General features: G+C 37.7%; 1 protein-coding gene across 9 annotated transcripts in view; it reads right to left on the bottom strand.

Moving 5' to 3' along the window:
- Positions 1-4,846: 4,846 nt before the first annotated feature.
- Positions 4,847-24,022, bottom strand: part of naaladl2 (N-acetylated alpha-linked acidic dipeptidase like 2) — a 490,790-nt gene continuing 471,614 nt past the window's right edge. For all 9 annotated transcript variants that reach the window (XM_085150614.1, XM_085150615.1, XM_085150607.1 and 6 more), the window contains one exon: positions 4,847-7,149. In XM_085150614.1, the coding sequence (XP_085006740.1) occupies positions 6,909-7,149 (241 nt within the window). In that variant the 3' untranslated portion in view covers positions 4,847-6,908. The remainder of the gene's footprint in view (positions 7,150-24,022) is intronic.

Raw genomic sequence — 24,022 nt, forward strand, 5'->3', positions numbered from 1 at the left:
TTATTTAAGTTTGTAAACAAGTTTAATCTCTCAGGCTTTTGAGTTCTGAGTACTCTGACAGTGGAAAGCCAAATACCAGTATAACAATAAAAGCTTCTGAAATCCATGTACATTAATAATAATAACAACACCCATAACCCAGCTTCTCCTAACCTGAACCTATCAGAAGCAAGGGGAACCTTGAAAGCGAGTGTTGTGTTGGTAAAGTTAGGAATTCATATCAGTGTACCCTATGCACATAAAAAAAGTTAAAACTCTGTTTCACAGGTGACACTGAGCTGGGTGGATGTGAGCAGGCACCCAAAATGTTAAAATCTGTTTTTGCCCACTCTCCAGTAACACCGCCACCCTCCAGCTCTTCAGAGAGTATACCAAAGCATTGCTGAGAGACATAATCTCTCTTTAACATATCCTGTGTTTGCCCCAGGGCCTGCTGCCAGTTGGACATGCCCCAAACACACATATTAGGTGTCAAGGAGGCATAATGACCAACTCAACTGACTTCTTGCAATGCGGAGGAATAGCAACTCTACTCTGAACCCTTTCTGAATGATTAAACTCCTCACTATGTCTTGGAGCTCCTCTTCACTACCTATAGCTTGTGGCCATAGGTCAGGCTAGGAATACAGATTGATTGGTGAACTGACAGCTTTATTTTCACACTCATTTTGCAGGCAAATAATAGTTGACAAAAAAGTGTATTGACCTTCAAGTGTTTCTTTTCATTTATTCAGTTTATTCCTTATCCAACCATACTACTTTCCCTAATTTAGTTTGCTTTCATCTTAATAATCACTCTTAATAATAGAGCTACACTTTTGGTTGTGTTTTAACCATTTAGCCATATTCTAAACAAGCACATATTCCTACATGTATTTCAGAATTGCAGTTCTACTTTCATAAGATTTCCAGTGTGAGTATTTTTTATAGGTGACAGTTTCATGAACAGAGATTACCTAATCTTATCCCTATTGTCACCCTAATTTGGAATTAAAGTGAGTAACTTAGCTACAACTCTAACATTATTCCAGATGTTGAAAACATAATGGCACATGTAAGTTTACAGTTGCAGAAATGAAGGCAGGAGTTTAAAACAGTTTTTATTGCATTGAAAATTCAACAAGACTTTACATAGTGAAGAGGACAAAAAAATCCATGCCAACAACCTGCATAAGCGGGTTAGTGTTAATATGTCATGCATAAGAAACCAGGTCATTTTAAATATACAATTAAGAAAAACAATAACAACACAGTGTGATTAATAACTGCAGAATGCAAATGTTGAGAATTAGAAAACAGAACATTCAGATTTTGTGCAAATTCCACAATACAGCAGTTTCCAGTATTGTCTAATTTTATTAAAAATATATATTTCACATTGCATATCGGTTTAGCCTAACTGTCCAAAATTTCAAATAAATACTGTACACAGTAGACAGCTCACAGTTCAGCCAGGTCAAGTATTTTTAAACCTGTGGGTTGAGACCTCTTAAGAGGTACACAGCAAATTCAAAAGTGTTAAATGTTTTGGTGTTAGTAGTCTTAGAGTTAATTTTACTCTAAGTAGAGTCACATTCTTTTAATGTAACTCTGAGGTGTAAAATGATAGTAGTTAAAATCGAGTGTTAAAAATGAGTGCTTCTATTTCAAATCTGGAGGTGTTACAATGGAAACATTAACTCTTGACCTCTTAACTCTGAACTCCTACAGGGGCTATGACACCAATAGAGTAAATTCACAGACTCCGCCCCCAGCACGGCTCCAATCGAAGCTGAAGTGAAGCCGTTTCAGAACATTTTGCTCTACATATTTGAGTTGTTTGCCATGCTTGGTAAGTCATGTTTTCAAAGATTGTTTCAATTATTGTTATTAGCTTTTACTTCTGTGGCTCTTTGGAGTTGAGACAAAGCTGTGTGAAAGGCATTAGCCATGTTGCTCGCTGATAGCACCGCTCGCTGTTTTAGCTAGCTGAAAGGTATTGTTTTCGGCAAATACCACAGCCTTGAAAAAAAGCTTGCATGTGAATTTTCGGTTAAATTTTTTGGTCAAATACACCTAAAACAATGTCTAGAATGTGAAATGTTGGTATAATGGTGCTACTTGAAGCCTGAAAACGATCTCCCATAAAAAACGAGCAAACAGCAGTAGCAGACGTCCTGACTGGGTTCTACGTTAGCATTTAGATCCCTCCAGAGTTTTGTGCACACGGTTTAGGTAAAAATGAAAAAGGTTGAGGTTTTACATTTAGTTCAGTACTACCTGTTGCCTGTGTCCTTATCTTTTGGGAAAATACTTTACACAAGTAATGTCTCAAAAAGGATTCCCTTTTTTTTTTTTTTTTTTTTTTTTTATTTTTTTACTGTGCTGCAATTGATTTGTGCCATTAATTAGTGTCAACTAATTTTTATTCAATCTCCACATAGGATATGCTTGTGAAGATGGAATATGGGGGAGAGCAGAAGTGCGTTGAAGTTCCACAAAGTGATGAATGAAGGACATGCATATTGTATTTTGTATTTATTGAAATAAGTGATGAGAATGCTGTTATTTGCATTTACCAGCTCACCTATGTCAGACCTTTTGATAAACGAAATTCTAAACGAATAAACGATAAACGAATAAATTTTTTTTCAAAAACCATTGCGTCTTTTTAGTAAATGTTTATTTCCAAAAGAAATTTCTAGAAGTTCAGAACAGTAAAATTCCCGCTTTTTAGAATTAATTAGAAGATAACTCTTACGTAGTTAAACTAAAATACTCTTTGAGAGTTAATATATAAACTCTTAACACCAAGTGTTAAATTATCAACTCCAGAGAGATTTGGTGTTTAACACTAAATCAGAGTTAACATACCAACTCTCCAAAAAGAGTTAAATTAACACTCTCTGGTGTGGACCCATATAGACACTTTAAAAGTGTTGAAATCAAATCTGACAGTGTTAATTTGGACATGCTGGATTTGCTGTGTAGGGTGAATCTGTGTTTGTGCAATTATGCAATTTGTACTGCAATAATCATGTTTACGTGATATTTTATCCTCGTACCCTTATTATCTTGTCATGCCTGTAACCTTTTCATAAAAAAAAGAGTTGGTGAACCTCTGGTCGTTTATGTACAATATATTAACAGCCAATAGCAATAGCCAAAAACAATAATCCATGTACAAAATTGTGAAGTAATGATGACACTCTGCATGGCTCATGCAATTACTGTATAAACCAAAACTAAAAAAGATGAAAGCATATGCTGTGAAGCAGACTGACCATACTGTAACCCATCAGACCAAATAGAATCAAAATGACCTTTTAGTTTGTCAAAATTGGAGTAACTGTATGTGGTAGATAATTAGGTAATTTACAGTGTAATTAAATAATGTATAGTATCACTCAATAATATCGGTGTCGGTCATGCATAGAGCTCAGTGCTCTCTGCTCAGAGACAATGTTTGAATAGCTTTTAAGGTGAGACCTACTTTCTGTCCATCTAGGACTGTAGTCTGCTTGCTGTATGTTAAGTCTGTGACACAGTGACAGGATCAGTATGTCTCACGCATGGACAATACACAACAGACAATACATTTACTTTACAAAGTATACAAAGACTAATCAAACAACAACGCAACTCTTTAAAAAAAAGGGAAGATACGTCTTTTAAATATTCAAAATAAAGACCTGAACTGGAGCAGGCATAACATGCTTATTGTATTGGTAGCCCACTGATGTGCCTGGTTTGTATGTAATGCACAGCATGCATGATAGTTTAAAACCTTTAGCCATTTGTATTGACTGAATTTCTGATTAATTACATGACATATGTATTGTCATATCTGTTAACTAGCTAAAACAGCAAGCTAGTTAAAAAATAAAAATCTTAGTAACAACAATCAGTTTTCAAAAGTTGGATTTAACAAAATTCAACAGATGTTACAGTTACAGCTGTTGGTCCAGTCTGTTTACCACAAGCAGCCAAACCATAATCTATAGCTAAGCTAGCTACAGGCTGAATGGGTTTTCTGTGTTTACTCTTAAACAATTACATTACCACTAAAACTTGTTTTGCATATAGTCAAAATGCAGTGTAATGCTACTCCAATAAATGATCGTGATAATCAGATATATTAATGCCACATCAGTAATTTATTGATGAGATTCCACGGTCAGTCAATTAAAGTTTTTGGTATGCCATTTAAATAAATTAAAGCATTTTCTCCTCTGATAAAAGGCACGTTATTTAAAGCATTCGACATTTACATTTTTTGATCCCTGAAGAGTTTTTTTTGTTCTTATCAAATCAGTATTGCATTTCTGCTTATTTACAAACTGGATAGTAACATATGTAGAAATGATCAGTTTAGCTTACAAAAATTTTGCATATCAAATATTTTCTAGAAATTGAGAGGAAATAATTTAAAAAAGTACAATATTTGAAAGGTTGAAATTCAACTATTTGAGTGCATCGCAATTAATGCAAAAACACTAAAACACATGAGAGAGCAGACAGATTATCTGGGGAAGAAAAACAATTGTAGTCAACGCTGTTGGTATCTCTCCAGATGCTTAATTATTTCTCAGAACATTTTATAAGTGTGTAATCTCTACAAATCTCCAATTTAATAAGAAATTACAAGATGTAAACTCTAAGCCCATCCATTACCCTCCCACCCCTTAATTATGCTACAAAAGTCTATCACATTCAAACTAATATAAATAAGTCAAGATAAGAAATATTACGTATAAAATTGTTATCTTTTTCCCATTGCTATAATCACAGACACCACTATTACAAACATCATGCCTAACTACAAAAAACCTGAAACCAGTTATTTTTCTATTATTTATATCTCATGATTCTTGTTATTTCAAGGATTATTGAGCTGTTGATCTGTCATTCACAGCTTTAGATTGGTTCCAGCTTAAAAACCACAAACCAGGATATACTAATGTTCTTGCTCACAACAATCCTCTACTTGTTTCCTAAACAATTTCACGATATTAATTAAAAACGCTAATGAAAAAAGAGATTTATTGCTCAGCTCTCCATCCATGCATGTGCAGGCTGTTAAAAAGTGCACATCAGCCTTAGACTCAGAAGTGTCTTGTCGTGAGAGCAAACTGATGCAGAATGAGAGAGATTGCTTGATTGTGATAATAATTAGTGAGAGAATGTGTGAAGAATAAAGAGACAGAGGACTGTTGTCACTTAGAACACTAGGAGTTTGCAGTATGTTGTGCACACACTGAGAAAATGGGATAAATGACAAATGGAGATAGAAAGCAACTGTCAAACAGGGCATAATGGTTGTAAACATTCATCCAGCTGCCATTACAGTGTGTGCTGCTGCTCATTCTGCTTCAAACTAAATGAATGTATGCTAAAATATTTCACTTATTTTCCAATATATTTACCTGATGTAGACACTGAGATTGTCAGCAATACTACACTGGACTGGTTTTCTGAGTAGCCAAACAGGATATCTGATTCAGCTGATTAAAAATGCCTTTTACACTAACGTTGACTGTGTTAGTCTATTGATTGCCCCTCTTCTAATCTTGCATTTCTCTTACTTGTCTTTCTCATATGGCGTTTGCATGACACAGCCAGTCCCAGCTTTAAGCCACCATTCATACTTCAAAATAAGGATTACACAACCGCTTCTTTTCACCTGACACTGAGGAGCTATATTGGTTTTATCAGCAGGAGAAATTAATGGCATCTATGAAGACATATTTAAAACAGCTACCTTTAAGATCCTTTTTGTTGACTATGCTACAACATGGAAATTGTAGAATAGCTGATTTTATTTGTGTTATTGTGTCAAGTTGAGTTGTGTTGCAGCAGACCTTACAGTAGCATGCCATTGCTTACAGTGACAGCAAAAGGGTGATTGTTGGGTAGGCTGATACTAGAATGGCTTTTTGCTACACAAAACCACACAGAGAGCTGAGTTTTAAGAATATTTCAATTTGCATCTAACTTTGCTAATGCTAACGTTGCATTCCCCTGCCCAAAAGCAAAAACTTTATTCATAAACTGTTTGCATCCTGAGGCAAAATCTATATTACATTCAATTAATTATTATTAATTCTTAGAATTTTTTTAATAAAACAGAAAAAGGCCTCTGGATTAGCTAAAAAATATTGGCTGCTTTTTAATTAACTAAGCAAACTAGCCATTTGGTTGGGCAGCTAGTATTTGGTTTGACACCAAATGAAAAATCGGACTTGGAACATTTGAGGGAGCAGCTTTCCCAAATTTTGTTGTCCCAGCAATTGTGCTCGCAGTGCGTGCAAAGTTAACTGTTTTCTAGTATAAACAAGATTTCAAGGTTGTCAAAGTTACCCTGACCCAAACCATTTTTGCACACTGGCTTTACAACAGCTTTTAGTAATGTGTCTACAGCTCGTAATCCTGTGCAGAGATTTGCTCCTGATGAAAACTTTTCAGGCACAAATCACATACCTGGTGTAAAGTACTAAGAAAGTACTAATGCTGTTTATTACGTTCACTGGAAGAAAATTTATTGCAATTTAAATAACCTCACTGTCTAAGCATCACATGCGTGTATAAGCCCTATTGTGTGTCAAATTTGTTTCAATACATTCATCAATCAAGTCTCTGAAATGTCTCTCTACAATATGAACTGCATATCGCTGTCATTGGTTTGACACTAATTACTGGAGAGGTGTGGAAGTGAACACATTTAGACTGGTGATACTATGGAATGGCAGCTCCAATGTCTTTAAACATTGTTTTTTCAATAGGTGGATTTCCTATGACCTTAAACCTTTTTCAGGACTATAGTATGATGGGTAAGATTGGTTAGAAGATCAGCTGTCTTCTGCTATTTGCATTGAATTAAACTTAATCAATTTAATATGTGCCAGTTACGTCCGTTTCAGCAAAAATCCTCATTCACTTGAATAATTTTCAAACAAGTCCAAACCAAAGCACACAAGCCTCTCAGCTGACTGGATGGCCCTGAGGATGAGAGACAGAGACTGGTTTGTGGCGCTGTGGAAAAGTACTTCTTTGTTTGCAGAGTTGTGTTTGATTGTTTTGCTGGGGATGTTGCAAGGCAGGACAGCTTCCCGAGGGAACTTCAAGATGGAAAACTGAGGAGTCTTTCCTGGAAGGCTGTATAACAGATTCCTGTTGAAGGACATAAAGAGAAGAGAGTGTCACTAAATACCTCAGGCATGTTTTAAAATGTATATATCTAACATCCATACTAATTTGTTTTAGGACCCCCAGGCCTACCCAGTCTAAAGCTCAGTGGTAGGCAATAACTTTGGGAACTTTGGTGCAGACAACCATATTCACTGAGTCAAATCAGTCACTTCTTTTTCACCGATTCGGGAAGACAACAGAAACATCAACATTCACCATCAGTGGTTAATTAAACATGAATAAAAAGTTACAGGGGTTGCTGAGCTCATTCTCCATAGAGGAGCAGCTGTTGTGCATTTATGCATTTAACATGAAAACGTGTGCATGAATAGTCATGTGATATCTTCAGGTGTTTCGTGGAGAATACGTCTGAAATTCTGCTATGTGCACCTTTAGTTTATCTGAAGTTACATCTAAGTTCATAATAGCAGAATGTAGCACGACTGTTCAATTAAATAATGATTACATTTATCCAGTATGGCAGTTTTATTTGTGAAGCACATTTCATATTTGTATTTTTCAAAATGTAAAAAGAAATAATAATAATAATAAAAGCAACAGCCATCAAAACAATAACCTTTTTACAACAAATTAAAAACTGAAAAAGACAGGCAGTAAAGAGGCACTCTGTGAGTTAGTCTTTCAAGTAATTCCGGTTTAGTTAAAGGCATAAAATCTTTTTAACATGGATATAAATTTGGTAAAATTGGGAGCAAGGCCATTAAAACTCCAAATGCTAGTTACATACATAATGTAATGTTCTATTAATTCTAGATGACTGCCAGATGTACTGGATTTTTAACATCTGTGTTGAACAGTAACAATGAAATGGAGCACTCATTGTGCTGACAGCTCATATTTTTTTCATATATTTTCATAAGTCTTTATAGGGACACACAGAGTAGGCATAACAACATAATGTTGTTTTATACTTGGCACAGGGTTTTTGTTTTATTTGTTGGGAAAGATGAAAGAGATTCCCTGGGAACAGAAAAGCTCATTGCCATCAACACCACAGAGCGCTACCTCATGTGATATCATGGATCTGTGTATAACAAGATGGCACTTTAGGCCATTTTGCATGTCATGTTTTTGCATTTTTTGCGAGAAGTCACGACAATAACAGAATTATCAAACGTTTTGTCAAATGAAATTCATTAGCGCACTAAAAAACACAAACTACTGTCCTTAAACAATTGCATTCTGTATCTCTTTGTGGTTTTGTCACATTTGCTACTCGCTGCCACACACCTAAAGCAAAGCATGTATATAAATAGAGATGAGCCTTTGAGGGTAGCAGAATACTCATTTGTAGGTCAGAAAGGCAGTGACTGCGGAGTGTTGCGCTCCTCGGGGCTCAAGTACATTGATTTCTCTTAAAGTGGCTGAACTGCCAGTCTCAAAAAGTAAATGGAGTGATTCTTCATGTGTTAAGACACAGGTCGTGGGCTGCAGGGTGTGAAGGAGCATTGACCTTCAGTACACAATTTAGACTCAAAGTCAGAGTGCTATGAAGATTCTGTATCTGTTCTACAACATAAAACCAGTATATGACACAAGTGATGCTTCTCCTCCAAGTTGGTTAGGTGCAATATTTAAAAAGGTACAATAGGGTCATAGAATACATAGAATAAGATACATGGAATTTGTAAAATTTGTAAAATTTGGCTCCTGCATGTGAGACACTTTGATATACAGTGGATATAGTGAATAAATTCTTTACAAATCCTACCATGTGAATTCATGGATTTTTTTTTTCACATTCTGTCTCTCACAGTTGAAGTGTACCTCTGGTGCAAATTACTGACCTCTGTCATCATTTTAAGTGGGGGAACTTGCACAATCGGTGGCTGACTAAATACTTTTTTGCCCCACTGTATTCCAAAAATCATTGGAATAGGTGTCAAAATATTTGGCAGTGACTTAGTATGAAAATCTGGCCAGCAATAACTACTCTACTACTAAACGAAACTATCCTTTCAAGTCAATTACAACCTCCCTACTTTTAAGATTAGAAACAAAACAATTTCTTTGTGAGTTTAGTTAGGGCTGGATCAGATTACCCTGAGCCCATCCGTGATCATGCTGCTATAGGCTCAGGCTGCTGGAGGCCCCCTATGATATATTTCGTCTCTCCTCTCTTTTGCACTTTACATACTTATATTCCACTAGTGCAGGGGTCTGCAACCTTTAACACCCAAAGAGCCACTTGGACCCGGTTTCCACGCAAAAGAAAACACTGGGAGCCGCAAATACTTTTTGACATCTAAAATGAAGATAACACTGTATATATTGTTTTTTACCTTTATGCTTTGTGTGAACAACTAAAGTAAGTAAGTAAAGTTTATTTATTAAGCGCTTTTCACAGAAAGGCAGTCACAAAGCGCTGTACACAAATATTAAAATAAACAATACAATCAATAGACATTATACACAATGTAAAAGATCAATGTAAATAATGTAAAGAATATAAAATACGTAGATCAACAAAAGGCTTGTTTGAACAGAAAATTTTTTAACTGCTTTTTAAAAGAATCCACAGAGCAACTAAGGTGTGTTGCTTATGAAATCCATGAAGTGCTACAGAGAAAATTACATTTTATTTATGTAATTAACACATTTTGAACTCTTAAAGAAATATAACAAAAGGAAAGACACCCAGCTGAACTGAAATGATCCAGCAAAAAAAAACTGTTGTGAGCCGCCGCCCTTATATCGCCTTTGGGCTTTTGGAGCCTTGACCTGACTTTTAAAAAATAATTGGGAAAAAAAGCACTATGCTGCTAAAAAATAGATATTTGCAAAATTCTGTCTAAATATGTATTTTACCTGGTTAATGTGTGTGGCGGAGCGTGGCCTGCAGCGCCGCTGCAGGGGAGTCAGACGCACCTGAGCTGCACCCGCAATCACGCCTCGCCGCCTTAAAGTCTGCTCTCTCTGCTGTTGTGTTGGTGTGTGTCGGGCTGTGAGCTGAAAAGCTACAGCCGGCTGTGTGCGTACAGCAACCGTGTGTGAAAAGTGGTCGATTAAGACATGCTGAAAAGCGTGTTCATGCAAACATCGTCAGGTCTGCCGTGATATGTTTACAATGGGACTTCTGCTCCTGAACTTCTGCGCACAAATCGGGGCTGTACGAAGTCACTTTCATCTTTACGCAGGACTGCAAGCTGTCATCTGTGAGGCGTGAGCAGCGTTTGTTTGTAACATAGTTCACGGTGGAGAACAGCTGCTGACATAATGTGGATCCGAAGATCCATAATTGGCCAACCTGGGGTCGAAAGTCTCGATAAATGCACGGTGTTTCGGCGGGAACACCGGCTTCCGCGAGTGTGACGCTTATTTTGAGCGATGAAAAAAACATAACCACCCGGAGCCGCAAAATAAAGACTAAAGAGCCACATGCGGCTCCGGAGCCGCGGGTTGCCGACCCCTGCACTAGTGCATATTATATTAACTTTGAGTTATTATCTCTCATAGTTTGTTTTTTTGTCCTCTTTGTTGTATGTCAGTTCTTTGTGTTTCCTCTTTTCCCTTTCCCCTTACCCCTACGGATCCAGGCAGATGGTCACCCTCATGAGACTAAAGGTCTTTTTTCTAATACTTTGTCTCCAAACGCTTGCTCATAGAGGTCTTTGAGCTTTTATTTTTAATGTTGAGGGATTACTTTAAAATATAAAGCACAGTGAAATTACTTTCGTTGTGATAAACTGAGGGGATTTTTCTTTTGCCAAAAAGTGCAAATATGTAGATGGCAATGATAGTTCATGTGCTACTCAGTCTGTGGGGGAGTATACTGCATTAAGCAGAAAGCCAAAATCAGGAAGTTCTGCATGCTGCAAAAATTGCAGATTTGTTGAAATTGAAAAGTTAAAAAAACAACAACAACAACAATATAAAATGTAGTAATAAAAAACTATGATATTAAAAATGGATTTATGCATAAGATGTGTTATTTAATTTTTAGTTATCATACTTTTTTGCTTTGTCTTGTTATTTGGAAGCATTCTCTAATGCAGTGATAGAAGTTAAATTGGCAGAGAAGTCAAAAATAATTGTGCATATGATGTGTGGAGATTGCCCTGCACTAACTTTAGATTTGTGTCCTGAGTTTGATGTTTTATATCAACATTGCAGCTTTATGTCTATATGAGCTGCAGGCCTTTTCTTTTCAATGTACTGTACCCCATGAGTGGCTGTGGAAGGGAGGGAGTGGAAAAGTCTTTCCTCCTCTGGAGGAATTCGAGATCTGAGTGATTCATATAATCCTTAATCACAGTTAGTACCTCCACCTCCTTTCGTGTCCCAGTGATATTACAGTCAAAATAAACTTGAAAGCCAACATCAATCAGTTACAGTTCCACCCAAGTCTGATGCTTTGCAGTTGGTTTAATCGGCCAGTCAGTGGGGGTTACTGCATGTAGTGCCTCAGATAAATTCTACTTGAATCAACACCTGGGATATAAATGTAACATGAGTGAATGAAAAGAGGAAGTTTGACTGGACTCGTCTGATGTTTCACCCTTACCATTGCCGATGCTGTTAGAAGGAGTCAAAGTTGTCCTACGCATAACTCAACACGTTTTCCCAAAGTTAAAACATCATGTAAGGGTTTTACCTGGAATGTACTTTTTGGCTTAAACATTGAAAGCATCTTAAGTCTGCTCACAGGATTAAAAGGATATTCCAAGTGTTGACTCGTTCATCATGTTCATTAGTAAAGATAAATACTCTCCCAAAAGCTCTTAACATTCAATTTCACCAGCATAGCAAATGTATATCTGACAAACATCTTTCCGCCCAGTTTTTAGTTCACATCACACTTGAGTTATTTTAATGAGCCTTTTCCAGTTGTTTTGCCTCCGAGTTCCTCCACAATGGTATTATGATTCGTTTTATTTCAATTAATGTATGATATTGTAAGCACAGCACATTGCCACAGGTGTGTAAAATCAAGCACCTACAGTAGCCATACAGTTTTACTTACAAACATTTGAGAAACTGTGAGCCGTTCTAAAAAGCTCACTCCCCTCTTAGATATTCTTTGATCAACTGTAAGTGATGACACATCCAAGGAGGCAGAAGTGTTTGACAGAGTGGGCTTGCCCAGTTCTGAGGGACATTGGCGTAAAATTTGCCACCACTCTACTGAATCAGAGTTCCAAACCATAGCACAAAGGCCGTAAACTGGGAGCTTTATGGCATGGGCTATCATGGCTGAGCTACTGGATTTTCCTACTTCTGAAAGCCCTGAAAAAAAGAATTGGTTTTAGAAACTATCAGCTGATGGATTCCCAGAACTATATACGTAAAGACAGAATCTGGGAAAGATGAAGTGTCCTATCTGTCAAGTATCTCCAAAAACTGTTTCTGGATGTATCTACAGAACTAGGTTTGGTTTATTAATCACCAGATATTGATTACAATTAGATTTTTTTTCTATTGTCTGAAGTATTTTATATTGTAACTATATAACACTCACAGACAGTATAAAAGATGCATGTAGCTATGTGACATCATCCACTATAGTCCTGTCTTAAGGCCTTGAGTTTAGGACTGGCTTTACAAAAAATGGATTTAATGAAGAACGGTGGGTCTGACTGTAAATTTATTGGCTATTCAGAATCAGAATCACAATACTTTATTAATCCCGAAGGAAATTAGGACTTTTGATCAACAATAAATTAGCCAGATAACTCCCATTAGTGAAAATGGTAAATGGTATATGGCCTGTATTTGTATAGTGCTTTATTTAGTCTCTAAGGACCCCAAAGCGCTTTACACATCCAGTCATCCACCCATTCACACACTGGTGATGGCAAGCTACATTTGTGGTTATTATCACCTGGTGTGTGTTCACTTCTGTTAACAAGGAGCCAGGTGTCATTATCCTACATGTTAATGGAAAAGACATTACAAGTGCTTTAAGAATAAACAGCAAAGTGAACAGAATGAACAGAGTTAACCTGTGCATCAATTCTCCAGCACTTCAGTACGTAAGTATTTTCATAATGCAGTTATTGTAAACGTTATTGACTTAAGGTTCATGGCTTAAGATTGTCCTCATTTTATGATTAAAGGAGACGTTTTTTCTTACACAGGAGTTTGTGTAAAACACACACACACACACACACACGTTCAGCTATCTTAGTGAGGACCCTCATTGACATAATGGTTTCCCTAGCCCCTTACCCTCACCCTAACCATTAAAAATGAATGGCTAACCCTAACCATAACCTAATTGTAACCCTGACACTAAAACCCCATTTTGAGCCTCAAAAATGGCTTTAAATGCCTTCAAAAATGTGAGGACCGGGTTGTGTGTCCTCACAAGTGACAGCTGGTTCTCACAAGTATAGTAGAATGCAGATTTTGGTCCTCACAAAGATAGCTAGACAGGAACACACACACACACACACACACAAATTGCAATACAGATTAGAGAGAAAAGAGTATCACAAGAAGCACAGTTAAAGTGTTATCCAAAGTGCTTTTCCATGAGCATAGTAAAAGCAATAGAGTGAATGACAGATGGACTCCATTAGTTTATCCATGTAAGTCTCTCAAAAGCCAAATCTAAAGTCACTATTGCAGATTATCTACAGGCTAGATGGTTCAGATTATCTGCTATCGCATAAAATTCAGAAGGACCTGCTTTTTTTTTTTAAAATGTCCACACAATTTGTCTCCTTTTGAGTATATTTTAAGATACCTTTAAGATATCTTTTAAGAACACTAACAGGCCGGTGGTTAAATTTCCAAACCATGCAACGTTATTGGCTATTTGTACAGCAGCAACCTACACAACCAAAAAAAAAAAAAGAGTCTCAGATTCAAGGACAGTTCTGTAAAATAATTACCTCATCTCAGAATAATGAAAAAGGTATTTGTCTTTGGAATGTTTAGCTCAAGCATCAACATGTAATTCACGCTGAAGTTTGTTATCGAGGGTAATATCTAAATAATTGTACCTCTGCAACCGCTGAGTGTCAGCCCCAGTCATCATGTTGGACACATTTAGGTGGAGCAAAGAATCATTACAGTGAGTCATAAAGTCTAGACCATCATGATACACTTCCTTCCCTTAAAAAATATAGTCAAAGAACAGAAATATTAAGCAAATGTTAAGATGTGTGTTGTGTTATTGTAGTAGAGCTGTGTTTGGGGATTTTTTTGTGATGCATACACAGCAGCATTCTGCTACAAAGTAGCGGTTGCAGTTGCAAATTAGTTGGATTATCAGTTGGATTAAAAATTATGCCTAGAGTTGAACATAAGTATAAACCACACATAGGACCACCCTCTTTGCCAGGGCTAATCATTATCCTGGATTTCTTTCCTGTTTCAAGACCAAGTTCATTTTTGAACTGAGACGACATAAGGCTGCACTAACTTCCCAAATTCTCAAATCATATTTTATAGCAGAAACACAGTGTATGGAATTCAATGGCAATTTAATGCTTATTCCATCTTTCTATGTGAAAGCAACAGACTCATACAAACAAATCACAGACATTTTTAAGACTTAGTTAGCATTACTGCCTCACTGAGCAGACAAAATGTCCTAATTATGTGTTTCGGTTGCATATAATGCACCTCATGTTGTCAAAGTAAACATTTTAAAGACTGTTTAGCACTCTTAGACTAATAGTCTTAGTCCTGTGAGTGAATGGTAACTTCCTTTACAAATGAGCGCTATTAAGCCTTAATGCTTTCCAGGCATGATGGAGCAGCTAATTTTAGCTTGGATGCTAATGGCAGTCTAGAACAATTAACATGTCTATTACTGCCATAAACTGTGAATAACACTGAACAGCAGAAGCCATTTATTCTGTTGGAATCTAGTGGAAAAGTAGACAGCTAAAGAGGTGTTGGAGGGGAGACAGTGTACACCCCAGACACTGTGCGGATGCTAAAATCAAACATCACTGAGGTGTTACTGTTACAAGACAGAAATATAGTTGGCGAGAAAAGTCCTCACTATCAGTCAAGGTCAGCTGTCTCCAAGTAAATGTAATTTGATATGATTCATTGTGTTTATTCTTAAGCTGGACAGTTTGACTAAAATAAATTCATCAATTAATCTAGGAGCGCTCACTTTCTTGCACATGCACTGAGCAGAGCCAATGAATTACTGCTGCTCTGCCCTGAAAAGCTGCCGCCTGGGAAAAAAAGGGGGTGAAAAAGGAAAATCAAACACTGTGGAGTGTAAATTATTCCCCTTTTCACTTTTTTTGTCAGAAGGAATAAATATGTGTGAAATACTGTGAAGCAAGTTTTATGTTGCATTATTGCTGTTCTGCTCCATATGTATAAGAACTTGAAAAAGAAGTGGATCCACTCAATCCAAGATACATGGCTAATGGGGATTTAAATCATGCCTGCCCAAATGAGGAACTGCATGTGATTTAGAGACTGTGTAAAATTATTAGTGTGAGGGTTACTTGTATGTATATTCGTCTTGGATGGTCTTCTAAATTTGTAGCTTTTTGTTGTCCTCTCTTCTTGAACCTGCTTTACAATGAGATCACTAGTCAAAGGTCCAAAGTGGGGGTGTAATCAAAAGCTTTCTGTATATTCTCCCCCTGAAGGGAGGAATATGAAATCGGTTCCTTTTCTTTGTCTGTCTGTCTGTTGGGAGTCTAGGATCCACAGTTTTCAAGATATCATGTTCAAATGTTCTCTGAAGGAAGATACCAATAAAAGCTCGGGCTGATTTAATTTAGGTGAAAACTAGGTCAAGGTCACGTCCTTATCGCGCTTGTTTGATTTGTATCTGTAGTCAGATCTGGTTACTTACAACCACAACTATGATGGAAGGCCACAGTGACAGTGTTGGTTAGTTATATTGACCTTGTCCGAACAGCTGATTTTATATTTCACAAAAGGCTAAAATATTTAATCAGTGTGACCATTGCAGTCCCTTGATAGCTTCTTAACCGGTGCTTGAGCAAGCGACCCAGAATTGCGCTCCGGCACCTGCAATTAAAAAGTAATTAAATCTAATACATAATAAATACGAAGTGAGTTCATTTTTCACGTGCTGCAGCCTTTTGTTCCTTCCAGCTGATGGCATGGAGACACTCAATAACTAAAAGAGTAATGTCATTCCACAGCCTCCCCTGTGCACACTGCACACATCCCTTTTTCCTTCTCAGTAGATGTCAGTCGGAGTAGTTGTGAAAAAGAAAGTTTTCACAGGACTGTGTGCCATCCATGGAAGTAGACCCCATTATCCAAACATCTGTAGGTCCATGTCTGTTATCAGTCTCTCTCACATGGTTGAAGATGAATTTTGATCTCCTTTGCTCTACAATGTTACTTCAAGTTCATTCAGGTTTGTTTGGATTCATTTATGCACAGCTCTGTCATGTAAGTTCCTGCCACAGCATTTTGGGTTTAAGGTCTGGACTTATCTAATCTGTCCCATTGCTACACTTTGATTCTTTTCTTTTTAAACATACTGCTGGTGTGCTTGACTTCTTTGTTCTTTTGTGTCACTCATTTTCAGCTAAGCTTTAGTTGTTGAACAGATACTTTGGTTTACAGAGGAGTTCATGGTGCACACAGTGACTGCAAGATGCCTGTGGCCACAAAACAAGCCCACATCATCGCCTCCTGACAGTTGAGCTGAGTAGTATTTGAGATTTAGCTCGTTGGTTTGTGCAATTTCTCAGAGCACGGGTCTGACCTTGGGGTGAATTTTCTGGGAGGTCCACTCATGGGAGGTTTGTGGCATTGTGCTAACACCTGAGCAGGCTAGACCAAGAAACTGTCAAAACTTCTACTTTTATAGAGGTGGTCACTTTTGCTGATGCATTTGATCAGAAGCACATAGCTGGTACTTACCTTCTTAAATCCTAAGGCAGCAGTACGGGTGTACTAGTGGACTGCATAGACCCGTGAAAACTTTCTTTTTCATTTAACTGCATAACAGAGAACTGAGTTACTTTTTATTTTTTTGAGAAGTGTAGATTAATTTAAAATTTCAAATGTGCAAATTTCAACACTTCAAACAGCTCAAGAAATATTAGAAACATAAGCTGATTATTTGCCAAATTGCACACAAACAAACTCTGGAACTGTTTTTTTCCCCCATGAAAGTTGAAGAAAACAGATTCTTTTCAAAGGTAAGGCCTGCTTAGCAAGTGAAATTTGATCATGTTAAAATTTAAGACATAGATGTAATATTATAAATGCAATGTTCTGTTTTTTTAAATAATAAAAATGATTAATAATAATAATTTTTGATTTGATCTGTACATGATATGTTAATTGGTTTTTTTTTGATATTTTGAAATATTTTTAAAAACAGATTAAATGACATTGATTTTATGTCACTCATGAAAGTTATATATTAGTGAACTCAGCTTGTTTAATCTAGAAAGAGCAGCACAGGATAGCTCCAGTGCAGAACATAGAAGTCACAAATGAATTTGTCCATGAATCAGTTTAAACCGCCATACTGGATCCTAGTTTGCCAACACACCAAACCTGCCTCACTAACTTGTCTTCTTAACTAACATTAGTCTAATCACTATTAAATGAAGCTTAGCTTAATTTCAATAAGGAACATCTGTAATCACTGGTCTTCCTGCTTTCTTGGTTGTTATGCTGCTTTTCTGTTCTTTACATGACTACTGGTTTCCCACACTGTCAATCTCAATACTGACATCGTTACCCTAGTCCAATGATCTTCTCGTCCACCCGTGAGCCAATCAGCCTCCGCTTCACATGGTTTAAATCTATGCTCTCCATCACTCTCCCTTTCAGACTCTTTCGTGCAAACCACCTTCTCCTCATCTCCAGTGAGAGGTGTAAGGGGCCCATCCAGGACTCCTAGTATTACTGCCAGTGTCCGGCAGCCTCGCCTCTGTCAGTGCACCCCAGGGTGGCTGTGGCTACACTGTAGCTTGCTATCACCAGTGTGTGAATGGGTGGATGATTGTGTATAGTGTAAAGCGCTTTGGGGTCCTTAGGACCAAATAAAGCGCTATATAAATACAGACCATTTACCATTTACCATTTACTTGAATATATTTGGATGTAGTATTGTAGGGTCTACCTTACAATATAAAGTGGCTGTTGTTGTGATTTGGTGCTGTATAAATAACATTGAATTGAACTGAACTTGAAGTGGAGAGTAGTGGACCCAAATCCAGACAAACGAAACGTGGACAAAACAGGAATCTTAACGAAGGGCGAGCCGTTTATTGTGGCTGATAAAGACTACAAAACAAAGGGCGATGCAAAACAATTCGACACTAAACTAAACCCAAACTGGGAAAACTAGTAAATATATGTGACAACTTTAAACATGAAAACCTGGGGTGGATACGAGGAAACTCCCCACAAGGGGAGTGGAAAGACACGGGTTACATAGCTGATACAAAGGAAGATGACGCCAGAGAGGAAGCAAAATTAAACACATTGAACACGGAACACGAGACTGTCACAATAAAACAGGAAACATAAAGATGCAGACCTAAGACACACAGAGAGGCGAGAGAGATACACATACACACGGGGAGGTGAACTTAACACTGAAGACATGACAGACTCACATGGGCGACACGGGAGTGAGACAAACACACAACCTCAGGGAATAAATCATAATGAAGGCAAACCACAAAACGTAAATACATCAGAATATAATACACGGCTAAACTGTGTTTAAACAGGATCTAAATCATCATGATACCAAGATAATATACAATTAGCTCAGGATGCTGGGTGAAAAGACCCAGCACCCTGATGGAACCAAAACATGCTACTCCCATGCTTTCAAATTAATCGAACAAAGAAACAAGCCGACAAAAGTCAACTTCTCCATGGTTTAACATGCATGATTTGATACTAAGATCATTAAAGGAGACAAGTCTAATTTATTTTATCTGGGGAAAAATTATTTTCTTGGCTTTGTTGACATAAATCATGGAAAGGATAATCATTTTGATTTTCAATTTTGTATAAAGTGTATGTACCAAGTTAGGTACTTGTATCCATCCGTGAATGATTTATCTGTAACGTTATCTTGTGCATGAAGAGGCTTGTGCAGTTCAAATTCAGGTTTGTGCCAACACTACTGGCGAAGTTATAAGAACTTGTTGACTTCACATACTTTTCAGATTTATTATATTCAAACTTTTCCAGGAGAAGGTATGTGCCTTATTAAGAAGTTGTTTAAATGTGTGGTCCAGTTTAAATGATGCATTTGTGTGTTTCTAATACAACATTGTAGTTTCCTTTCATATAATCAGAGGAGGTCTAAATGAAAATGAGCTTCGTTTGAAGTTAAAAGAGGTCTCTTGGCCATTTGAATGGACTTTTGAATCCGTAACTAGCTTCAGCTCCTCAGCTTCTATCGACTGCAGTATTGAATCATGATGAATAAATAAACAAATAGCATAGGTACATGAGTCAATTTTTATCCTGCACTGCACAACCAATCTAGTGAGGATTGACGAAAAGTTAGTGAGGATAAACTTTTCTCAATGTTAGAATTACTATACCTAAAACTGCAAAATAAAACCTACAACTCATACAGAAGCTACTTGTGAAGCCGGTATAAAAAGCACTTAAAGCGCTAAAAACAAACCAAAAAAAACCCCTCGGTTTACGGAGTAGTTATCCTTGATGAGCATTGGAAATCCCACCACCAGTAGAAGGGTGTTAATGAGTGTACCTGCACCTATGTGCTCCTTGTGTCTTCTAATTTTGGACTGAGTTACGACTTCAAGAGGACAAAAGTTTGAGTTCAGCCAACTGGTTGGATTGAGAGGGATGGAAAAAAAATACATTACTACAGTTTTCTATAGTTTAGAAGAAAAAGGAATCCAAACAGTGAAGTAACACATATGGGATAGTAAGTAAAGTTTTCACACAAAAACAGCTTCCAGGAGTCACAGGGAATCGTTTTTAGTTAAAACGTGAGAGTGGTCAAAAGTTAATTCATTGAATTTCTTGCCTAGTAAAAATGTTTAAGACTAATTTTACTTTGCAGACGTGGTGTTGTTATCCAGCAAACTGACATCCTCTTCTTTACTTTATATTTATATTTTGTATGTGACTATCAGTGAGAACTTGTTTTCTCTCCACTAGACTGTACTTGTTCTACTTTGCCCTCTCCCTGCACATTTCTGCATGCACCTTTGGCTCTGTGGCTGACGTTTTCTGACCTGTAGTTACTGACCACACCAACCTGCTCACTTTATATTGTCTGTTGTCTCCTGGCTCCTCTCTCACCCTGACATTCCAAGTACATGGCCTCACTTCATTTCTTTTTCTTTTCTTTTACTTTTTTTTCGTCCTGTTGAAATTCTTTCCCCACTTTTGCAAAGTTCTTCCTCAAAGGTGTTTGTTGGGTTGCCTCTGTAATATTGTGAAGCTCTGCTGAGACTACTTATGTTAGGATTTGTTAGTATATAAAGTTCTTTAATATAATAACATTTTGTCTGCTATTTAAAAAACAAAACACAAAAAACAAAAGAATAATGTACGTTAAGACGGAAAAGACATTAAGGTTAGCTAATCCAAAAGTAATTTGGTGGTTTGTATAACTGCACCAGCTCCTGTAAGAGGTTTTCTGCTGCAGAGGACAAGTTAGTCCTACCAGCTTCAGAAAAAGAACCACATTTAATGCTAACCAGAGTTACAGAAGCAGCAACAATAACATCAAATGTTGGGAGAGACAGAAATCAGAACTTTATGACCAAAATGCTGAAAAACAATCCAATACTGAAAATCTGTCAATAAGTAGTTAATACAAGATTATGTAAAAAGCTTCAGGTGCTGAAACATGAAGCTGTTCAGAGAATAGACATAGTGCACAGCTGACTTACCTACTTACAAAGGTATCAAAGCAAAAGGATGCTAATTTGAAGAACCTGTGTGTGTTACAGTATTACAAATGCTGACAGGGTCTCTCTTATCCAAAATGAAATGAGATTAGACTATCCGTGATAAAGTATCTTTCCTGTAATCCCTTACTGTCGCTGCTCTATTCATCAGCAAATTTGAATTCCTGGATTTGGCCTCCGGAGTTGCCACGTGTTCCAAATGTTTCCCAGGCATAGTGGGAACTGTTTAGATGAGTCATTGCTATGCAGGCTACAGGCCATTGTGTTCAAACAGGTGTAACCTACAATCTTGTTCTTTGCCTGCCAGGATTTTCTGAATAAGCTAGTGATTGAACCACTTCCATTCAGCTGCACTGGGCCACCACTACAATCAATGTGTACAGTTTTGGGAATATTTCTCATGATCACACTCGCACAATGAAGAGTTCTGCATGCTAAACAGGTGACATTTAATAAAGGCATCTCTAATTATCTGCTTAATGACAGCTCACCAGAAGACCTTTTCAAATGAAGTCATGAATTTAAATAACTCCAAGGTATATATACCAAACAATGTGACTGCCTCATTCTCTGTATGTTATTAAACATATGAATTCCATCCATCCATCCATCCATTCGCTTCCGCTTCTCAGGGTCGCGGGGGGCGCTGGAGCCTATCCCAGCTGTCATAGGGCGAGAGGCGGGGTACACCCTGGACAGGTCGCCAGTCTGTCGCAGGGCCAACACACAGGGACAGACAACCATTCGCACTCTCATTCACTCGCACATTCACACCTAGTGGCAATTTGGATTATCCAATTAACCTATCCCCACAAGCTGCATGTCTTTGGACGGTGGGAGGAAGCCGGAGTACCCGGAGGGAACCCACGCAAACACGGGGAGAACATGCAAACTCCACACAGAAAGACCCCGGCCTGATGTTGGAATTGAACTCAGGACCTTCTTGCTGTGCGGCAACAGTGCTAACCACCGTGCCCATATGAATTCCAGTTCAGATCATTCAAGACCGATCGAATGAGAACAATTAAGATCCGCTGAGGGATTCCTAAACAAAGTAAATACAGAACACTTTCACAGATGCTCGTTTACCTTCCTCTTTGTTATATAGGGACATTGAAATGCGTTATGTAAGAAGGAGTTGATATGGCAACAAAAGATTGGACTGGAGTGGATTAGATTTAACACCACCTCTTAGTAGTGAACATACTTCTGTGTTCATTAGGCCTTGTGCTGAGATGATAGTGGTTGCTAGTGTTACGACTGTACTGGACTGGACTGTCACCAGACCCATTACAGCACCATTGAAAAAGAGGCTCTTGCCTTACTCCTTGCGTTACAGCATTTTGAGGTCTATGTCGGGTCAAGTGTGCTGCCTGTGCAGGTGTTTACCGATCACAACCCACTAGTGTTTCTTTCCCAAATGCGCAACTCCAATCAAACACTTATGTGCTGGTCCTTGATATTGCAAGATTTTAACTTGAAGATCATTTACAAGAAAGGGAAAGAGAATGTGTTGGCTGATACTCTGTCTAGGGCACTTTCTCCTTGAATTAAACATTTTGGGGGTAATGTTAATTCTTGGGAAAGGGGGTGTTACGACTGTGATCGTAATCATATGTAAATTTGAGTATGCAGGTGCTCCTCCGGGATTGGTCCATCCAGGGTGGATGGTTCGCACCGATTGGCTGAGGACTGGGAGGCAGCGGATAAGAAGAGACCGCCGGGGACTGCCACTTCATTCATCCTCGGCCCAACCCAACCGGCAGACCGTTCACTGTGTCACTATGTTACTTAATGTAAGAGCATGTAGGGGTGGACCGTCTTTTTTGTTTGATCAGTTTTCTCCTGTTTTTGTTAGCCAGGGAGGAAAGTGATTGTCGTTTGGTTTAGTTCTTTTGAGTAGGTAAGTTGTGTTTATTTCTGAGATAGGCTACCTTTTGTTTGTTGTTTTGGCCTTGGGTTCACCCTGAAGTTATGATATGCTCCCTTCCTTGGTTTAACTGCACTTATTGTAAATAAATCACTGTCACAAAATATTAAGTGTGTGACGTGCTGCTTGGGGTTGGACGCGGATGGATCACCCTTTATGTTGTGGTCTGGCCGCGCCTAGACGGGCCTAACACTAGCTAGTGGTTGAGGAAAAAAACTTTTAAACAAATAAACTAATCGAGTGACAAAACTTAAAAGTCCAGTCAGAAAAAAGAGACACAATTAGAGGAGTCAAAATGGCAGGAATTTAATTAGACATCCTTGGTTGGATGTACCAAAGTGATGTCAATACAATATTTGTACACTGTATTTTTTTGTTCTGCGTGTGAATTTTATGCACTCTGTCATATGGACTTTATGGTTTTAGTGACCCCTTATGTTTAGTTGAGTTCACAAATGGGCTGCACCTACCAGTGATGGAGGGCAGAGTATTTGATTGCTCACTTGATCATCTTTAATAAAAAACGTCAACTTGTTAATACAGAATCAACATTTCTGCTAAAGTTTTCACAAAAAACAAAGGAAAAATCAAAAATGCAGGCGATCCAGCAGAAACCCAACTTCCAAGAACTAAAAGAGGGCGACAGAAGGCACATGCAGACAAACAGGGAGGCACATTTTGGAAAAGGATGTGTAAAAGAAACACACTTTCATTTCAGGATAGAACACAATAAACTTGTTTTGAGTATTGCTCACATGAGCTTTGCTCAAGTAGTTTCCTTCATTTTCATCCCTGTGGAATTTTTGACCACTAATAATGCCTTACAGCAGTGTTTAACCAGTTTTTTTTTTATCATCTTCTAAACCAACAAATGTGCAAACCACATATTCCTACTAGTGGAGTCGACTGATAACAGCTGGCAAAAATGCTACGCAAAGACCTCAAGGACATTTTTTGTGAACAAAGAACACTGCCAGTCAACAAATATGCATATTTCTAACTATTCAAAAATTCCAGTTTGCAAAGACTTCATCAATAGGGAAACTTTATCACACACAACTTTCTTTTT

The sequence above is a fragment of the Neolamprologus multifasciatus genome, chromosome 23, assembly GCF_963576455.1.
Source record: "Neolamprologus multifasciatus chromosome 23, fNeoMul1.2, whole genome shotgun sequence".
Taxonomy (NCBI): domain Eukaryota; kingdom Metazoa; phylum Chordata; class Actinopteri; order Cichliformes; family Cichlidae; genus Neolamprologus; species Neolamprologus multifasciatus.